At 36.0% G+C, this 19199-nt stretch overlaps 1 protein-coding gene across 1 annotated transcript; it reads left to right on the top strand.

The window, feature by feature from the left end:
• Positions 1-90: 90 nt before the first annotated feature.
• Positions 91-18419, top strand: csf3r (colony stimulating factor 3 receptor (granulocyte)). The gene is made up of 17 exons (XM_007249622.4): positions 91-188; positions 4056-4147; positions 4386-4460; positions 5860-6156; positions 7169-7298; positions 7401-7567; positions 7677-7837; positions 9069-9219; positions 11261-11343; positions 12234-12441; positions 12544-12732; positions 12837-12935; positions 13192-13338; positions 13573-13707; positions 13809-13902; positions 13989-14070; positions 15923-18419. Exons 3-17 carry the CDS (start codon positions 4397-4399, stop codon positions 16424-16426), a joined length of 2511 nt encoding a protein of 836 aa, XP_007249684.3. The 5' UTR covers positions 91-188; positions 4056-4147; positions 4386-4396; the 3' UTR covers positions 16427-18419.
• The last annotated feature ends 780 nt before the right edge of the window (positions 18420-19199 follow it).

The following is a 19199-nucleotide window of genomic DNA, read 5'->3' as shown; positions in this document are numbered from 1 at the left end:
TCTTCTTCTTCTTCTTCTCCTTCTTCTTCTTTTTCAAGATCATGTGACCCTCCCAGATAAATGCAGAACCGTAGAGCAGCACTGGCCTAATACAGAGAGTGGAACACAAGTGCAATCAGATTAGTCTGATCTTGTCTCTGAGCTCTTAGACACAATGAAAGCGCTCTCAGGCCCTGGTGCTTTATGTGGTGAGTGCTGTTCTGTGATTACATTTCTTTATCTTTCTGTATCTGTCGTTCTGTTCGTAATCAGTTCTATTCAAATCATGAGACAACTGTTACTTTAGTGTTTTATAAATGAGAGAGGAGACAGAAATTCCTACCATAAGCATTGTTTGTTTGATTGTTTTTCTGTTTGTTAATGTATTAGCATGGAATGATTTATTAATCTTGCTTAATTACTCTTTTTACACATTTAACAGTTTATGAGAATATGCCTTATTTGCTATGGATTTGATATTTGATCTTTATTCCATTATTGTTTGATATTATTGGGCTTCATTCACCAAAATCTTCCTAAGCATTTTCTTAACTTTTGTTTTTAGGAAACTTCCTAACATAAAGTCTGTGTCAGATTCATGACATGGTTTAAACCACAGAATTTCTCCAAACTCTGCTGATTTAATCATAAATCCCATTGTTCTCATAAACTGCTCAAATCCCAACTAGGACACATTGGTAAAAGTCTAAATCTTCGTAAAAACTGAAATTAAAGTTTAAGAAGCAACTTCTTCTTAAGTACAATTGGTGAATTAAACCTATTCTTTTTTTTTTTTTTACTAGAAATCCGTGTCAGCATTGTGTTTGTTATCATTGTGACAAAGTGTAATAAACTACAACTTTAGACATAAAAATCAGATGAACTAAATATCGGTATTTAGTTTTTAGTCTAGTGACGTATGTGACGTATGTACTGCCCGTTTTTCACAAAGGAGGATGTGAAAGGGATTTCAGACGTACTTCTTCTTCAGTTATTGTGAAATCACACAGATTGTAAATGGAGGAGGAGGAGGTCTGGCAGATATTTTTTTTAGGGTGGGTTCTAAGACAAAATAAGCTCAAATAGAGGAGGGAGAGAGACGAGAAGATGGATAGAGAGAAGAGAGAAAAAGAAGATATAAAAGATAGAAAAAACAGGGAGAGAGACTAGAGATGGATAAAGAAGACGGATAGAGAGAAAAGAGAAAATGAAAGGCGACGGTTGAAGAGAGAAGAGACACAAAGAATAGATACAGAAAGAAAGCGAAAGAGAAGGAGAAAAAGTACGAATGAGAGAAAGAGAGAATAAACAGGGAGAGACACTAGAGAAGGGAGAGAGAATAAAAGATGGATAGAGAAGATTGATATAGGGAAGAAAGAAAAATACAGGAGACAGATAAAGAGAGAAGAGACAAAGAATTGAAACAGAAAGAGAGAGAAAAAGAAAGAGAAAAAGAAAGTACGAGAGAAAGAGACAATAACACTCAGTATCAGGATTATATTGAAGTATACTAAGACCAAGCCAAAAATGTGTAAACTAGGTGTAAACACACTTAAGATGGATTAAAAAAAGTGTAAACACACTTAAGATTTTAGGCATTTAAAAAAGGCAGATACAAATCTGACCGTATGTGGTGATCTAGGAAACATATGAGCCAGATTTTACAGCAGTGTAAACATATTCATCTCTCAAAGATGCATTCCACAACATATACTCTTTCCAGTACAACCAAAACACCAGTAATAACCACATATTCTTCCCCAAACAGGAGCCCAATTTCAGTGCAGGCAAGAGGCTAAAATCTTTTAAGGTTAAAATCCAAATACTACTCATATTGCAAGTCAATTACTACTAGTGTTTAAATTGTACTGGAAACAATAGCGCCCGTCTCAAAGAGATGGATGAGGCAAGTTAAAGCAAGAAGAACGAGGGAGAGCGAGAGATAGAGAGCGTAGAGATGAGGGAGAGAGAGAGGGAGGTGGGCTGTTTCCTGTAAGATAATGTCTTAATCGTGTACAGAGTGTCCTAAGCCTTTGTTTGGGCCAGAGAGGAGAGTTACACACACACACACACAAACACACACATACACCATAACAGATAGACGGCAATGTCTTTCTCACACAAAGAAAAAGGAGTGAACGAAGGAGATAGTGTGTAAAAGCATATTTTATATTTTATACTGGTGATTTGAAACTGACCGTTTACAAAAGAGCTGTCCATTTCCTTCCTAATACTACTGGTTATTTTCGCGAACTTGTTTCATAGAAACAAACAAAGCAATTTATATCAGCAGAGACTGTACAAAGGGCTCTACTATATAGAGGTCATTTGTTATGTTCTGCCATATTTGCATTAATATGATAACTTTTTGGTTAATAAATGCACAGAGGCAAATCGAGAGAGGGGGGAAAAAAAACACATAAGCAATACTGAGGTCCTTTAATGGAAAATGAGAAATTGGCAGACTCATTTGTGTTCACAAGCACATTAAATCATGGTGCTGGAGCAACATGCCAGGCAGTCACAAAAGAAATCACTACAAATATAATAACTGCTCTCTCCCCAGCAGGCTGCAAAGCACATTTAGGAGCCACAGGCAATTAGCCCCTGCAATAGGGAGAGACGCTGAAAAGCGAATGCCGAGAAGTGAAGGCCTTTATGTGAGCCACTGATAAGAAAAGAATGGAGTATAACTTCAATACTGCCATCTTACTAACATTCACACACACACACACACACACACATATACACACAAACACACACACACACACTAACACACACCAACAGACACCAACACACAGAGAAGGAACGGTTCTTACAACAGGGTTTGAATGTGGTAGAGTGACCCAGTTGTACATTTCGTTTGGAAAGAAATATAAACAAATATTCACTCTTAAATTTGTCTGAATTTAAATTCTAAACACAGAGGAGGTGCAGTTGACTTTCCAAACATTCCTCAATAAATCCTGATGTACATCCATCATCATGCTTTACTCCATGTGCTGTTTAGCTTCTGTTAACTGAAACTATCATTTTAATAAACAAAGGCTTTATAATATAGACTCCAGTGTAAAATTGACGTAAAAAGTACTTACCTCTAAAGAAAAGCACACCTCCGTTCTCCCTCAGAATTCCAAAACACAGATATTGTAACAAATGCAACAAAACATTGATCAAACTGCTATCCCATGGCTTTTGGCATGTCATTGCATTAAGCTACGTGTATTAGTGTTACCCTGTTGTAGAGGGATTAACTGTGTCTTACAAGCAATTCAATGCACAAAAGTACTTTTATAAATAACAAATACAGAGCAAAACAAAGAATTATCACCTTCACAGAGAAACCTTGTATCTTCATTTATTTATTTTTTTTCATTTTTTAATAGTAATAAATCAGGCAATTGTTCTTTACATTGTATCAAAGGGCCATGATGAATGTTAATTTTTGGTGATACAAAGTTTTTGTGCAATTCTTCCACTTTTTATATTTTTATTATATGTACATGTGCCAGATTTTATACTGTTTCAATATCAAGCAATAACACAACTATGGCCAATATCTAATACACAAGTTTTTCTTCCACAAAATAAGACTGAATTCAAAATCTCAAATCCTTTTATACAAACATGATATATGGATTAAAGGTTTATAGAATGTGCACTTCTGACAGAATATCTGTGCCTGTTTTAATGAGCTAATATTTAATTACACTACTTTTTTTAATCACAGTTGATAACCATGACTTTCTAACGAAGTATGGGGAAATCAAAAATGAAACATAAAAGATACATTGAGATTTAAATTAATGAGCGAAATGATTAGTCCCCTCCTTTTACAAGGACTAATGGTGAAAGTAGAAAAGACAAAAGTGTGTGTGAGATTAGAGGGTCGCACAGCAGGTTGCGCAACAGACATTTCCTGCTCCTTAGGGCTCATGTGTCTCAGGATGAAGCTAACGGTACACCGCAACAGCTAGAGCAGGCAAATCTCACAAGAGAGAACCAAGAGAAGCGTCCAGCACTGGCAGCAGATCACCAGACTAAAAACTCTCAAGTCTTTCCCTTTCTCTTTACAGATCGATCACGCTGTACACCGGGCATGGAGGCTTGAAATCCTACATACATGCTTAGCTCCTGTCTTGAAAAGGACTGCTGCTCCTTATACTATGTACGTTATTTTATTTTCATTCTTCATTTTTCTTTCATTTTTGTGCTAATGAACATCAGGATTTTTTTATTGTGTTATTTTTTAATGGTTAATATGACTTTGACTGGTGTCGTTAATATTTTTCTCTGCTTTAAAATATTTGGTTCTATTCAATGTTAAGTGTATTATTCTCAATACATTGAATATAATGCAATGAATGAAATGAGACTTTTAAAACTGATCTTTGGTTGTCTTGCAGACATTAACATCATGAAGCTACACTGGCTCCCAGTACGTGTGATGCTGTGGTCAACTATGTGTTCATTCACAGCAAGTAAGAGACTAAATGTTCCTCTTGATGTCTTTTTCTTATAATTGCATCATTCATTTCATGTTTGTAAGATTAATAGTGTTTGATTCAAAGTGATCTCCACTGATATTAACTCTATGAATATAAATGTGAACATGAATATAAATTTGTAGGATCCCACAAAGAGTACATTTGCACATTAAAGAGAAGAAATCCAAAAGAAATAGTTTAACAACTACTTGATTAAAAATAGACGTGCGAAAAATTGTTTGTGTACAGAACTGGAAAAGTTTCAGTTACAGATACAGTTTCTCTGATTTTGCTATTTATAGGTATATGTTTGAGTAAAATAAACATTGTTGTTTTATTCTATAAACTACAGACAACATTTCTGCAAAATTCCAAATAAAAATATTGTCATTTGAAACATTTATGTGCAGAAAAGGAGACATTTTTGAAGTAACAAAAAAAGATGCAGAGCTTTCAGACCTCAAATAAGGCAAAGAAAACAAGTTCATATTTATAGAATTAAAAAAATTGGTTTTTAATCACAGTTTTCATGCATCTTGGCATGTTCTCCTCCACCAGTCTTACACACTGCTTTCGGATAACGTTATGCCACTCCTGGTGCAAAAAATTTAAGCAGTTCAGCTTGGTTTGATGGCTTGTGATTATCCACCTTCCTATTGATTATATTTCAGAGGTTTTTAAATTATGTAAAATCAAAGAAACTCATCATTTTTTAAGTGGTCTCTTATTTTGTTCCAGAGCTGTATATTATGGAATATAGATTTGGTTGCCTGAAGAAACTTTCCATGGAATATAAACACTTTTTTTAGAGAGTGGCTGAAAATAGACCTGTGTTATATGTACATTATTATTAATGGATTTTTGTTTTATCATATTTTTACTGTTTGTTTTTTATTGTATTAACACAATAAAGTACAGTAAAATATATTCAGTATGAACTCTTTTTGCTCTCTAATTTGCTAAATGTCTTTTTCAATACCAATTGCTATTGCATTGAGAAGTTTGTATTCAACAAAACAAATAATATGGTATGATATAGTACCATGTGACACCCTAAAATGTCACACCCATTAATAGAACACAGGGAAATCTGATATGTCTATTTAATAGTTTATTAATGATAGGTGAATGTGTATTATCAGCAAAATACATATGGATGTAACTGTTGGTTTCTCAGCTGGTACATCTAAAGTTACATTTACAGCAATGCTGTGAAATCTTTTACCACAAATGTTGAAACAGCCCAGTTGCCGAGAACATCACTTGCAACGCTGTGTTTCGTAACGCCAGGGCCAGGGAGTGGTAGCTAAGTCTATTGTTATAGCAACAACAATAAGCACTCTCTGCTTTCAGATCACTGTATTCATTCCTTCTTCATCTTTCTTCTCTAAAGATGTCAAAGCATCACCATGTGCTGAGATCCGCACTCTATCTGCAGTGGTTCTGAGTGGCTCTCCAGTCACAGCTTCCTGCTACATCAAAGAAGACTGCCCACTAACAAAAAGAGCAGATTTTCGTGTGGAATGGCCTTACAAAGCTAATTTAAGCTATGCTAGTGTGACCAGTCATGAAGAGAGGGTCTACCAAATCCTCATATCCAACCTCACAAACATGATAGCCATGCTGGAGTGCGCCATCTGCATTCATGAAGACTGCAATGTAGTGGCCGGGATGGAAATCAAAGCAGCATGTAAGAATTTCTCCTGTGGTTCTAGTTTTTTTTTTTTAGAGATGTTTACAAGTTGCTTCATGTGGGTCTGAGTTGAGTCTTGAGTCTAGTAGATTTTTTTTTTTTTCATTTATTAGCTGTTGGCATTTTATTGTCCAAAAGCAAGCTCTTTTGCTACATTCTTGTGGTGTTGGAATTATGGTAAACACAAGTCATTTCTAGTGGGAAAAACAGAGATCATTTTGATACCTGAGTTTTCAAGTTAAGGTGACCTTCAACCTTTTAACATGATCAGATTATTTTAACTAAGGATTTGTTCCAACCAAGTATTTAAAAATACAATTTTAATAATGTAATAATACAATTTTGTACTTGCCGATACCTACGTATTATTAACCAATCAGTAGCATTATGTTATAGTGTAGTTGTTAGTGTAAAGTAGTGCAATGCAACAGTTCATTTGTTAATTTTAAGTTTGTTGTGACAGAGTCACATTATGTTAAAAAAATTGGCTTTTCCAAACAAGCTTATTTTGTTAGAATATATGAAATTGTTGGGATACTTTGTGTTGGATGCACGAACTCTTAAATGTCAAGGTGGATGCTTGGCTTTATTGCATGTTCTCTCTCCTGCTGTGGATCTAGACTTGAGCGATGCAGTTGCTCGCAACAAGAGTTGTCTGGCATACAGCATCAGTTGTTGGTATCAGAGCCTTGTTTGTGATTACCAGTATGAGAAAATGCAGAATTGCTACAGTGGACATTTAGTGCAGTGCTACATGTAGTACAGTAAGATTTAAATAAAAGGGGAAAGAGCTTGAAACAGTTTGTTAGTCTGGGAGTTGAATAGCAAGTATGCTAGCTAGCCAGTCTAGGTAATCAACCTGAAGTTAAGTTTTAAGTAGTAAAATTTAATTTAAAACTTAAGCTAGTTTGACCAATATGCTATGTGATATAATAGGTAGCATATCTGTTAATAATTGTATGAAGATGTATTTAAATTCAGTTAACCATCATATTTATCTTTAATAAAGATCCTCCTCCTGCCCCCCGAGATTTAACCTGTGGGTTAAATCTGACTGAACAATACTCACTGTTGTGCACTTGGGACCCTGGTCAGGAAACTTCCATTCCAACAACCTATAAACTCCACACAGAAATCAGGTATTTATGCTGTACTGCTCAACGTATTGTAAGTTCTAATCAATATATAGATATGTTGATTAAAATTTGTATTCAACTGTTTGAAACAATGCTTTTCTTCAGAGATTATGCACAGAAGTTTGTCTATATTCCTCCACCTGGAAAGCATTTCTTCAGAATCCCTCGAGTCGGCTTTGCATTGTTTAATGATGTACAAGTTCAGGTGGTGGCAGAGAATGCCCTGGGCCGAGCCACCTCTGAGCCTTTGGTGCTGGACCCCATGGAAACCGGTTAGAAATGCACTTCTATAAACTCACTACTTAAGCAAAAATACAAACCCTCTGGTTGTGATGTGAGCATATTAAGGATGTTGTTGTTCATTCTGCTTGTTTCTTGCAGTAAAACTGGATCCACCAGAGATACAGACAGTCACGGCAGAGACCTATGAATGCCTTGGTCTGAGATGGAGTCTCTCGAAAGCACAAGAATGGATTACCAGGAATTTAAATGTTGAGATCAGAATGAAACCCATGAGCAACAAAGTTTTGAACAGAGAGCATGTAAATATTTTGTTTATTATTATTTTTTATCATTTCTGAATATATGATATTTTACACAATTTTTAATATGATATTTAAACACTACTATATGTACTAAATTACATTGTCCGCTGGGTTCTATTAAGAAATTATTATTTTCTAAAACATCCTAGGAATAATCCCATTTGTTATATTTGAGCATGTCCATATTCATAGAATGGATATAAATGTCATGGTTAAACTGGGCCGGGGCAGAATGAATGTACAGCACATCTTTAATGAAAATATTTAATTTATTAATTAATTGGTACTGAAAATGGTTTGACATGCATTCCAGTGAGAAAATTCATGAAGTTTACTGTAGATCTGAGAAGGATGATAGTAGTAGAATATGATAGTATTAAATTAAAGGTTTATTGGAGCCATTTCTAAACAATTGCCAATTTCAAGATCATCAATTATATGCAAACACAAGCTATCGGCAGTATAGCCACTTTGCCGTGGTCTGAAAGAAATCTCAAACTGTAACCCTGAGAGCAAATAAGTTTAGAAATTCCAACCAAGGCACAGCAGAATGACCAAGGTACAGGTCTGCCTTGAACTGGAAGCACCTGGAACCCCATTGTCACTGTCTATAGTGAAGCAAGATTGACATTACTATGAACTGAACAACTGCCGCCCAAGAAAGAAGACCCTGACCTAAATTCAACACATTAAAACTTGACCACATGAAAAAATGAAAAAAAAAAAGTTGACCAACTGTTAAGCATGGTGGTGGTAGCAGAATGCTGCTGAAACTGGTATTTTGCACAATGTGGATGGATTAATAAAGGATTAAGACTACCAATAGGACACATGAGAGATTTTTGTGGAATAGCTTTTTGGATTGAAAAACATGTGGACTGTGCTTAAAAGTTGGGACCATGCCAGGAAATACCTGGAAGACACATTTTCCTGAAGTCTTCCAATTCGGCCAAAAAGAGTGGTCCAATATCAAACCAGAATTCCATCAGAAGCTTGTTGATGGCTACCAAAAGCTTCTCTGGTCAAGTTACATTTTGCTAAGGCACATTTAACCAAATATTAGGTTAACTTTATGTATATTTTTGACCTTTGTATTAAAGGTAAATGTTGTACACTCATTCACCCTCAGAAAAACACCCTTTAGCAGCCTCTAGTAGTTAAATTAGACAAATAAATCAGAAACAAATGATTATTTAATGACTTGTACTGCTCTGCTTATTTGCCACAGATAATCTCCAAGAACAGTAAATCTAGAAAAACAGTACAGACGTGTAAACTGCTTCATGGGATGATGTACCAGTCTGAGATGAGAGTGAGGTATAACAGCAGTCCCTGGAGCGAGTGGAGTCGTCCCTCAGTGGCTACCACACGCATGAAGGGTACTTACCATTGTTTTATGTTCTGCTTATTCTGTTATAGTGCTGCTCATAAGTGCTGAGATAAGGAGCTTGGATGTGCTATAGTGGATAAGTTGTGTGGGGTTCTAGTGTAAAGACACAGACGCATTTGGACTTTTGACCAGAGAATGAAGCCAAAAAAATGCTTCTGCAGTGGAACTACCTTCTGTGTAGCAAGCAGTGCTTAAAGCTTGGAATTATACCGATCAATCACATCCCCTTGGCAGTTGGGTGTAATTTAAAGTCAAAGGCATTCCCATCGAGGTGACCAGTGCTGGCGCTTGACATATAGAGTGGCCAATGGAGTCTACTGCACAACTCTCAAGGAAAGCATAAGGGGAACAACAGAGAAATGCAGGTCCTGTGGAGGACTCTGCTGTAGCTTTCCTCTTAAACATAAAGATGCTAAAAAGAGTTCTTCGAATGATGCTTTAGAACGTTTTGGCTTAAAGAATGTTCCTACTTTCTGTCATCACTACCTATGTGGACTGCATCTCCTTATACTTGACACTGATTGTTTAGAATACTGTATCTTCAGTGTGTGGCGTTGCTTTTTCCAGGTGTTACTAAAACACTAGGAAGGTGAGGTCAAGCCCAGGCCTCCTTGAATACATATAATGCCATCCATCACCTTTTTTCAAACTGCTGCCAATGCAGCAGCACTAGTCAGCTAATTAATTCAGAGGAAAGCACTGAATCCCCAGCTCTGTTACATCAGCTAACAGACACATGTGCCAGCCAGCATTACAATGGAAATAATGAATGGGTATAGCACCATCTACACACTCAGAGAGAGCATGGCCAACTCTTCTCTCTCTTACTCCAGCTGCTGATGGCAAAGCAGCATGACCTGGGATTTGATCCTTTAGAGCAGGTGCTGTGCCAAAGTCTGACTCCCCTTTACGGGATTTCTATATCTACTGTAACTGTAGATTAAACAGAAATAACAGGAATCTGAGGGTAATCTGTTATGGTGATTTTGCTAGTTCAATTCTGACAAAGAGGCAGAAGTGTCACATAGCAAAATCACCATAACAGATTACCCTCAGATTCCTGTTATTTCTGTTTAATCTACAGTTACAGTAGATATAGAAATCCTGTAAAGGGGAGTCAGACTTTGGCACAGCACCTGCTCTAAAGGATCAAATCCCAGGTCATGCTGCTTTGCCATCAGCAGCTGCAGTAAGAGAGAGAAGAGTTGGCCATGCTCTCTCTGAGTGTGTAGATGGTGCTATACCCATTCATTATTTCCATTGTAATGCTGGCTGGCAAATGTGTCTGTTAGCTGATGTAACAGAGCTGGGGATTCAGTGCTTTCCTCTGAATTAATTAGCTGACTAGTGCTGCTGCATTGGCAGCAGTTTGAAAAAAGGTGATGGATGGCATTACATGTATTCAAGGAGGCCTGGGCTTGACCTCACCTTCCTAGTGTTTTAGTAAGGGGTGGGTTAATTGCCTAATCTAAACTGATGAGAAAAATAGTTTAATTTAGACAATAAAAAAGAACAATAGAAGGTTTATGAAATAGATTCTTTATGAAACTAAAAATATTTCTACTATGGCATCACTCAAAAACCCTTAGTAGCACCTTTCTTTTTAAGAGTGTTTTTGTTAGCCTGAAACCAATTTATTCTATCTTTTCATTTTATCCTTAGAGGTGTTTGAACTTTCAAATGTTTCATTATAGATATTTTAGCTGTGCATTTGCTCAGAAACTGCTTGCCCAAGGAATATACCAATAGGTGTCTTTTAACTCGCTTCAAATCAATAATTATTAGTCATATCTTCCTTCCTGAGATTGCCAATATTACGTGTCGATTCATAAACCTTACTCTTGCTGTGGCCTTATCTAATTCAAATGTATCTATCGAACTGTAATTTATTTAGAGTGTGGTTTAAGAGGTGATGAGGATGGCCCATGCTACAGTGTCTCTAAAAGCTTCACTTAATCATCAGCACTGCTTGATAAATGCTAAAAGCTTTGATGTACTGACGGGTTCTGGATCGACCACTCTCTTTTTAGCTCCCACCGGCCGACTGGTCACATGGCTGAAGCTTCTAGGGCAACCAGCAAACAGGCAGTATGAAGCAGAGCTGCTTTGGAAGGTGAGAAGCCAACAAATATAACACCTTATAGATGTGTGTCTAAAAGTTTAGACTAGTTAACTCTTCAGATACTGAAGGCCTTTATAGAGGCCCAGATTTCAGTTGCTTAATTTTATTGTATTATAAGTTTTTTTTAGCATATGCACATATAGCATAACTTCTATATTAAGTGGTCAGTAAATTACAAATAGTGGGCCTGTCATAATAATTACATGTTTTGTGCTATTGTATAATGTATGGACATGGTCTGCTTTTAATTTTGTTTATTTTTTATCTTAATATTACCAATATTTTAGCTAAGAATACACGCAGAACAGACTGCAGCAGGTGAAGAGGCCTTACTTGAGGCTAATAGGTGTTTAAAAAACAGGCAGTTTAATGAATTGACAGAGAGTATGTTCCGAAAAGCATACGTCTCTTAAACTATTATTAATTAAAAATTGATCTCTATACTTAAAATGGCATAATAGCATTATTATGTTTTTGTATTACCAATATAGCAGTGACAAATGGTGATGGCAGTTCCATTGTAAAAATGACAAAATATGTTATATTGCAATTATTTCTGGGTCAATATATCCTCCTTGTGTAAATCATGACAGGCCTAGTAGTTCTTATGAATGATCGCTGGGTAATAAACCAGTGACCAAAGCACATCTTTGGATATAAAGCAGAGCATCTCCTCTGGTGCACATTTGATGCTGTATTTTAAAGCCACCCCATAATTTGTACCTGTACTAACCTATGTGAAGTACACTTCATTTTCTAATAAAGCTAATCATATAGACTGTCCTGTATCATTTACCCAGCTTGCATGTTGCAGCTAACAGTCACTCCTTGACGATGCTCTGTCAGATGTTCACCAGTGTGTTACGCTCCTTTTTCCTCAGCCATCTTTGCAGTTCCGTGCCAACAGCATGAATGTGTCTTACGTCGTCTCATTTGTGAGACCACCTGGAAGGAAGGAAGAATTGTGCATCACAGACCAGCAACACTGCTCTTTCTCAATCCCTGTCGATATCAAAAGGATCCAACTGACAGCCGTGAACACAGCAGGGAAATCCAGCCCGACTGATGTGACAGTGTACAAATGGAAAGGTAGCTACTGTTTTTGAATGCACTTATTTTTCTATTTTTTTTTTATGTCAGAGACTAAAATGACCTATTTATGTCTGTTTTTTTTTTTTTTTTTTTTGCCAGGTCGGGATCGTGCCATCAATCTAAAAGCTTTTCCAGTATCTGAAGAATCTATATTCACAAACTGGTCAAGCCCAAAATCTTCAGCCATCAGTGCCTATGTGTTAGAGTGGAAAGCACTGCATGAGGGCATTTTTACTACAGTCTCCTTTGAAATTGTGAACAAAAATCAGTCTGCTCTGGTATTTCCAGGTAAAGTTTATCTGCAGACAAATTTTATCATATATTTTTTTAATCTACAGGATATTTTTGTGTTGCACAAATGTGAAAATTATCTTTTTAACTTCAATCTTTAGGTCTGGAGCCCTACAAGCCCTATCATTTTTCAATATATCCGAAGTATAAGGACGTTATTGGTCAGCCTTCTTCTGTTGTGGCTTACACAAAAGAGAAAGGTTAGTTTTGGTTGACAATTGTGGCTGTACAAAAATGAGACTGATGATGTGAACATGTACAGTACAGTGATGTAGATAATGAAACAATACTTCCCTCTAGTGGACCATGGATCTTTTTATGCCTGCAATCCATAAATTCACTGAAGCATGCCTTTCTAAAAAAAGATAATAATAATATCGTCATATTGTTAATAATAATAATAATAATAATAATAATAATAATAATAATAATAATAATAGATCTCCATTATTTCAGCCCCCCTTGAATCTCCGGATCTGAAGATCGGAGACCTCAGACCTTCATCTATCGAGCTACTTTGGGATGAACTTCCACTGCAGAAGAGAAATGGAAACATTACCAGCTATACTGTTTTCTACTGGGATAAGAAGAACAAGACAGGAGGTAAAAATAGATAAATTATAAACAAATTATAATTATAATATATCTTATAATTCATGACAGTTTTCTGTGATTAACTGGACTTAATCACATCACACAATGTGTTAAAGTTTCCTGATTAATTGTGCATGTGCATTACTGAGTTAACGCTGACAGCACCAACAAATATATATTGCAGGTTAGTCTCCTAAACTACATGCCTTTTCCACTGTGTTTTATCTTTCTATCCTCTTACAGAGGCCAAGGTCACAGAGAGGCGGGTTGTTCTGAAAGATCTCAGTCCGTATTCTGTCTACAGCGTGCAGCTCATGACTAGCACAAATGGCGGGAGTGTGAATGGGTCTGTTATCTCAGTGATGACCCCATATGTTGGTATGTAATGACTACTAAGTTAATCACTTCCTTAAGTAATAATTCTGCTCAATGGCCTATATCTTTGATAACTTATTGTAAATCATAAATCCCTTTTTTAGATGCCATTGAAATAGTGCTGATTGTAATCCCGGCCTGTGTCGGACTGGCACTGCTTTTCCTGACAGGGATTACCTGTTTCAGCAATGATAAATGGTGAGCTTCCTGAATGCACACTGCCGGGTTGAGGTTGTGTTTGGAGAACTATTGTAGAGAATAATACTGTTTTTTTTTCTTTACAGCTTGAAAAAGTGCTTGTGGCCGATGATTCCTGATCCAGCCAATAGCAGTATTAAAAAGTGGACATTGACTGACTCAATGCAGGTAGATCCATTTGTTATTATTGCAAATGCTTGTTATATGCATACAGCTATTAGTTAAACCAAAAAAAAGACATTATTAGGCTAAATTAAATAATTGAGCCCCTCCAACAAATAACCATATATCAAGCGTTTCTCCTTTGGGGAGATTTCAGTTACTTTTTAAAATATTTTAAGTGCCTTCATGAATGAAGAAATATACAGTAGCAATCAAAAGTTTGGTTACCCCTTCGCATTCAGTGTTTTAAATAAGTTTCTACAATTGTAATGAATACTGAAGTCAGCCAGACTATAAAGGGACAGATAAAGAATTATGTAGTAACATAAAAGTATTAAACAAACATAAATAACAAAACAAAAAACATTTAGGTGCTCTTATTCTGTGTAACAGAAGTAACTCTTGGTTTCATCATGCCATTTTTTGGTCTTTTTGTCTGCATTTAAGGATTCTTTCAATTTTTACTAATTAATTAACATAATTATTTTTGAAGTTAAAACGACAATAATACAGGACTTAATATCAAAATAAATATTAGTATTTTAATGCTGAAATTCCAGTATTCCAAGCATTAATGTAACGCATATACACATTTGTTAAGTTAGTATTGAACAGAACATGTCTCAGGCTGTGGAATTTTAATATATGTACATAAGATGTTGTTTAAATAAACATTTCTGTTCTGAACAGATAAAGATGGTTGTGTTTTGGATGTATTTTTGTTTCCAACAAAACTGAACTGTTCATTAATTTGTTTGGTTTTCATTAAGACTCTTTTAGAACCCTACAACAAATAATTTCACTTAAGCTGTGTATGACTGCATATAAACTGCAATGTTTACTGGTAATAAAGTTGCAAAATGACCTCACATATTATTACTTATACTCACTTATATTATGACCTAATGTTAAGTCAGGCCAGCATATAATGACCACATCCTTATTTCTTCATTCACTTTTAATCTTAACAGCTCCACTAACAAATTAGAAGCACTTTGACGTTCTATTATTAGAGACTGTAGTCCTTTTATTTTTTTGCACAATTTATTATCCTCCTTTCACAGTGTTTTTCAAAGCTCAGGACCCCGAAGAACCCTCACAGTATTTGCTTGGACACTGGCATGGGGGTGGCATTCTAACTTGTGCAACATTGTTTGATTTGTTACTTTATTATATTGTGATTATTATGCCATAGTTTTAGATCAAATAAAAAATGCATAAAAAAACATACGCCTATACGTCACAGACCATTCTCTTGAGCCCCACCCGGCCCAAGAAAAGTGGTGGGAAATCTCGGCTTGACCAGAGTTCGGGTTGGGCATTAGATCGGGCTCAGGCAGAGAATCTAAACTCTAGATGGGCTGGTATGAGTGGACTAGACACAGCTGTACTGCTGGAGCAATGACAACAACATTGCTGGACTGAGAATTGTCCACCAACAATGCCAACATTGTTCTCTGGGCAATATCCTGTCATCACTGTGATAAAGGACTAAAGGATGACCAACACAAACTGTGCAGCAACAGATAACAGATAATCTTCTGTCTCTGACTTTACATCTATAAGAGCAGCTAAGTAGGAGTGTCTGATAAAGTGGACAGTGAGGGAACACAGTGTTTAAAAACTCCAGCAGCACTGGTTTGTCTGATCCACCCATACCAGTGCAACACACACTTACACTACACCACCGTATCAGTGTCAATGCAGATACTAGCTGCTCTGTGGTGGTACTGTGGGGTTCTATCCATTAAAGAACAGGGTAAAGAAGAGCTGATAAGATGGACAGTGAGTGTATCATAATATTGTGACTTCAATGTTTATTACTTTTATAATCATGTTCCACATTCTTCCTCCACAGGACATTCCCCCTCTGAAAGAGGTCAAGGACCCTGTGCCGGTACATCTTTCCCACTTCAGTCTCCTGAGCCTCTCTGAGACAGAGTTATGGAAGGGAAACACCCCAATATCTGAATACCCCCACTGTGGAAAGTGGACTTACACTGGTAAAAGTGTTGATGAGGAGCACTCTGACTCATCCCGTGATTCAGGTATCTATAACTCTGGATCTCAGAGTGAGTCTGTGCCCTATGCTACAGTTGTGTTTGCCAATCCATATCGCACCCAGCCAGCAGCTCCACCTGCCTACCTGCGCTCAGAGTCCACACAGCCTCTCCTAGCTGAAGAGGAGCCTTCCAGTCCTCAACCATATGAACAAATGGCAACCCAAGGGACAGTCTATGAAGCAGAGCACTTTTCTGCAGTTCAGGAGGATTTAAGAAGAGAAGAAGAAAATGAGTCACATTGGGAAGACTTTCCTATGCTCCAGTCCTTGGAAATCAATGACATTAATAATCAGGGATGATTTTTATGTATGATATACATTCTGTCGTAAAGAAAAATGCTAATCTGTAGCTGTCATGGTGCCTTTTGCAATATAAGGAATTTATTTCGAAATGTAAAATGTGCATATAAGGCCCTGTTCCTACCTGGTTTCATTTTTGCCTGGTTTCATTCTTGTTGTGTGTGTGTGTGCAGTATGCTGCAAAGGTTTAGATGTAGCAGGAAAGGAGATGAAGAAAGCTGCTTTATTATCTGCTATACTCTATAGCATAAAAAATAAAGGTGCTATAAAGCATTCTTGGAGCGATGCCACAGAAGAACCATTTCTGATTGCATTAAGAAGATATATTCTGTAAATAAGATACATGTGGGAAGAACCTTCTAAATGTTTAAAGTGTAGTTTAAAATGTTTGTTACTTTTTAAGATTTAGGGATCACTCTGGTGTGGATGTGTAGTAGCACCTAGCATTGAATCTTGTGGTTTAAGGACTCTAACGTCCTCTCTTTTAGCATACCAGCTCTGTTCAGTTCAAATTCTGCATTTCATAGGTTTAACAATGCATGAATGAGCAGATGAAGAGGTTAAAGAAGATTGCTGCAGTTTTGCAATTAATACATTTGGCTTTGCAGGAATGGAGGTATAAGCACATTGAGGTACTTTAATTTTATAAATACTGCTTTACATTTATAGAAAAAAATATTATGGACTGCTGCTTTAAAAAATTTTCTCATTCACATTTCTGTGATAATTTTTTTTTTTTATTATTATTAAAAGTTGTTCTTGAACATATTAAGGTGTTTTGGCAGCTTAATGTGTCCCTGGTATGTATCACTGATCAAGCCCCCATTGACCACTGTACTTAGTGTTGTCCACTTATGATCAGATCACCCTAAACATATACTACTGTCAGGAGTGAAAGGGTCAACAATGTTTTTTGTTTATTAACTGATAACCATTAGAGATAAACAATATCACGGTGTTTTATATTTGATATTTCTGACCCCCAATCCAACTTCTTTCTGCTGCTACATTTTGATATGAATGTCATTTCCAAAAGCAATATATTATCTTTTGGCTTATACATTACCTGATAATAGTTAAATGCTGAAACTATAAAGTATTTTTTGCTTTGAAGACTGCAGATGAAAATGTACACTGTAAAATGGTTTGTTCATTTTGCCACATTATGTCTAAGGTAAACATACCTTGGTTGGTAACAAGCTATGTAATTCCACTCAAATAACTCTTAGGATTAATTTTAAGTGTTTAAGCTGAATAATCCTTTTAAACGTTTTTGATAGTTATAATTTTACAGGTTGTAGGTCTCACATTGTATTGTCCTCAGTTACTAAAAATAGCATATATTGAGCTGCTGATTGTCTTCATGTTTAGCTTAGCACACTGATTAGCAAGGAAAGACAATTTAAATAAAAATACTTAACCTGCTCTTTTTACCCAGCCTTTTTCAATGATCCCATATGCTCCAGTAGAAATCCATTAAAAAGACAGAGCTAGCAAGTCTCTGACTGCAGTACCCATCTTTCAGTGAATTACCATTAAGTTACTTGTTTTTTTTCTAATGTTCATTATGTGGGAGCAAGCTGTAACTATATGGACCCTATAGTAATGGATGCATTCAGGACATGTCATGTGTAATTGGTCAATTAGTATAATCACTGACCTACATAATGGAACCTAATGATCCAACATTCGAAACTCATTGAGTGAAGCTAGCATGCCCTCCATGATAAGCAGTGCACAGAGGCTGTAATTTAACCCATTGTTAACCAACCCAAAGGATAGAAAATTAATTTTATTTTCTAGTTCTGATTTAGGTCTACTTAGGTCTGCACTGCAGTTAGGTCCCGGTGCATCAGACAGGCTTTTCTAGTAGCTGTGGGATTGATTTGTATTTTTGATCTCTAAGAGTATTTGGTTACTTTGTATCACTGAGACCAGACCACATCATTTCTTTAATATATATTTTTTAATAATAAAAATGATGTTTTTTTTTTTTACATTTGTGTTAAGTATATTTTTTCTGGCTGTGGTGGGAAACAGTTTAATGGTTTACATAGATGCAGGTACATGTTGACCAACGGTGATCTACATTTTACACCATTTCATTTTTACACCAATTAACCAGATGCATTTTACAGCACAAACAGAAGACATATGATCACACTCCCTCTTTGGTTATTTTGATATCTATACACTGGCTATTCTTTGCATTTTTAATTCATTGTATGACTAATGGATCTATGTGCTTACACTTCCCAAAAGCTGGGTCCACTTAAACAGGCCAAAACAATGATGGCAATAGATAAATGTATTCTCATTTCAGGAGAGAGACAGGTTATGATGTAAAATGCTACATAGTTTGAAATTTTTAAGCAGTCTACTTAAATAGTACATAAAAAGTTTATGCAGAGTTATAACTGACCAGCAGCTTTCTTTTTTAGTCCCTGTGGTTATGGAGGGCTTAATCTTCCAATATAACACAAAAAATGACTCAATATCTTTATTAGTACAAATAAAGGCATTCATTATTTTACGACTTTTTCTCGTAATAATACAACTTTAAATTGGGTAATATTTTTATTATGACTTCATTTTCTTTATTTCAACATTTTAAAAGGTGTAAATTAAAGGCAATTTCTAGCTAGCTTTATGTACTTAAAAACTTAATAATAAGACAAACATGCAATATTTATAGTATATAGTCTTTATTAATAAGAAGTAAACTTTATATTATGGTCAAAATCTTATCACACACTTATTGTCATGGAATTTA

The sequence above is a fragment of the Astyanax mexicanus genome, chromosome 6 (assembly GCF_023375975.1).
Source record: "Astyanax mexicanus isolate ESR-SI-001 chromosome 6, AstMex3_surface, whole genome shotgun sequence".
Classification (NCBI taxonomy): domain Eukaryota; kingdom Metazoa; phylum Chordata; class Actinopteri; order Characiformes; family Acestrorhamphidae; genus Astyanax; species Astyanax mexicanus.
Note: the sequence above shows the minus strand (reverse complement) of the source record. Positions and strands in the feature narration are given on the sequence as shown.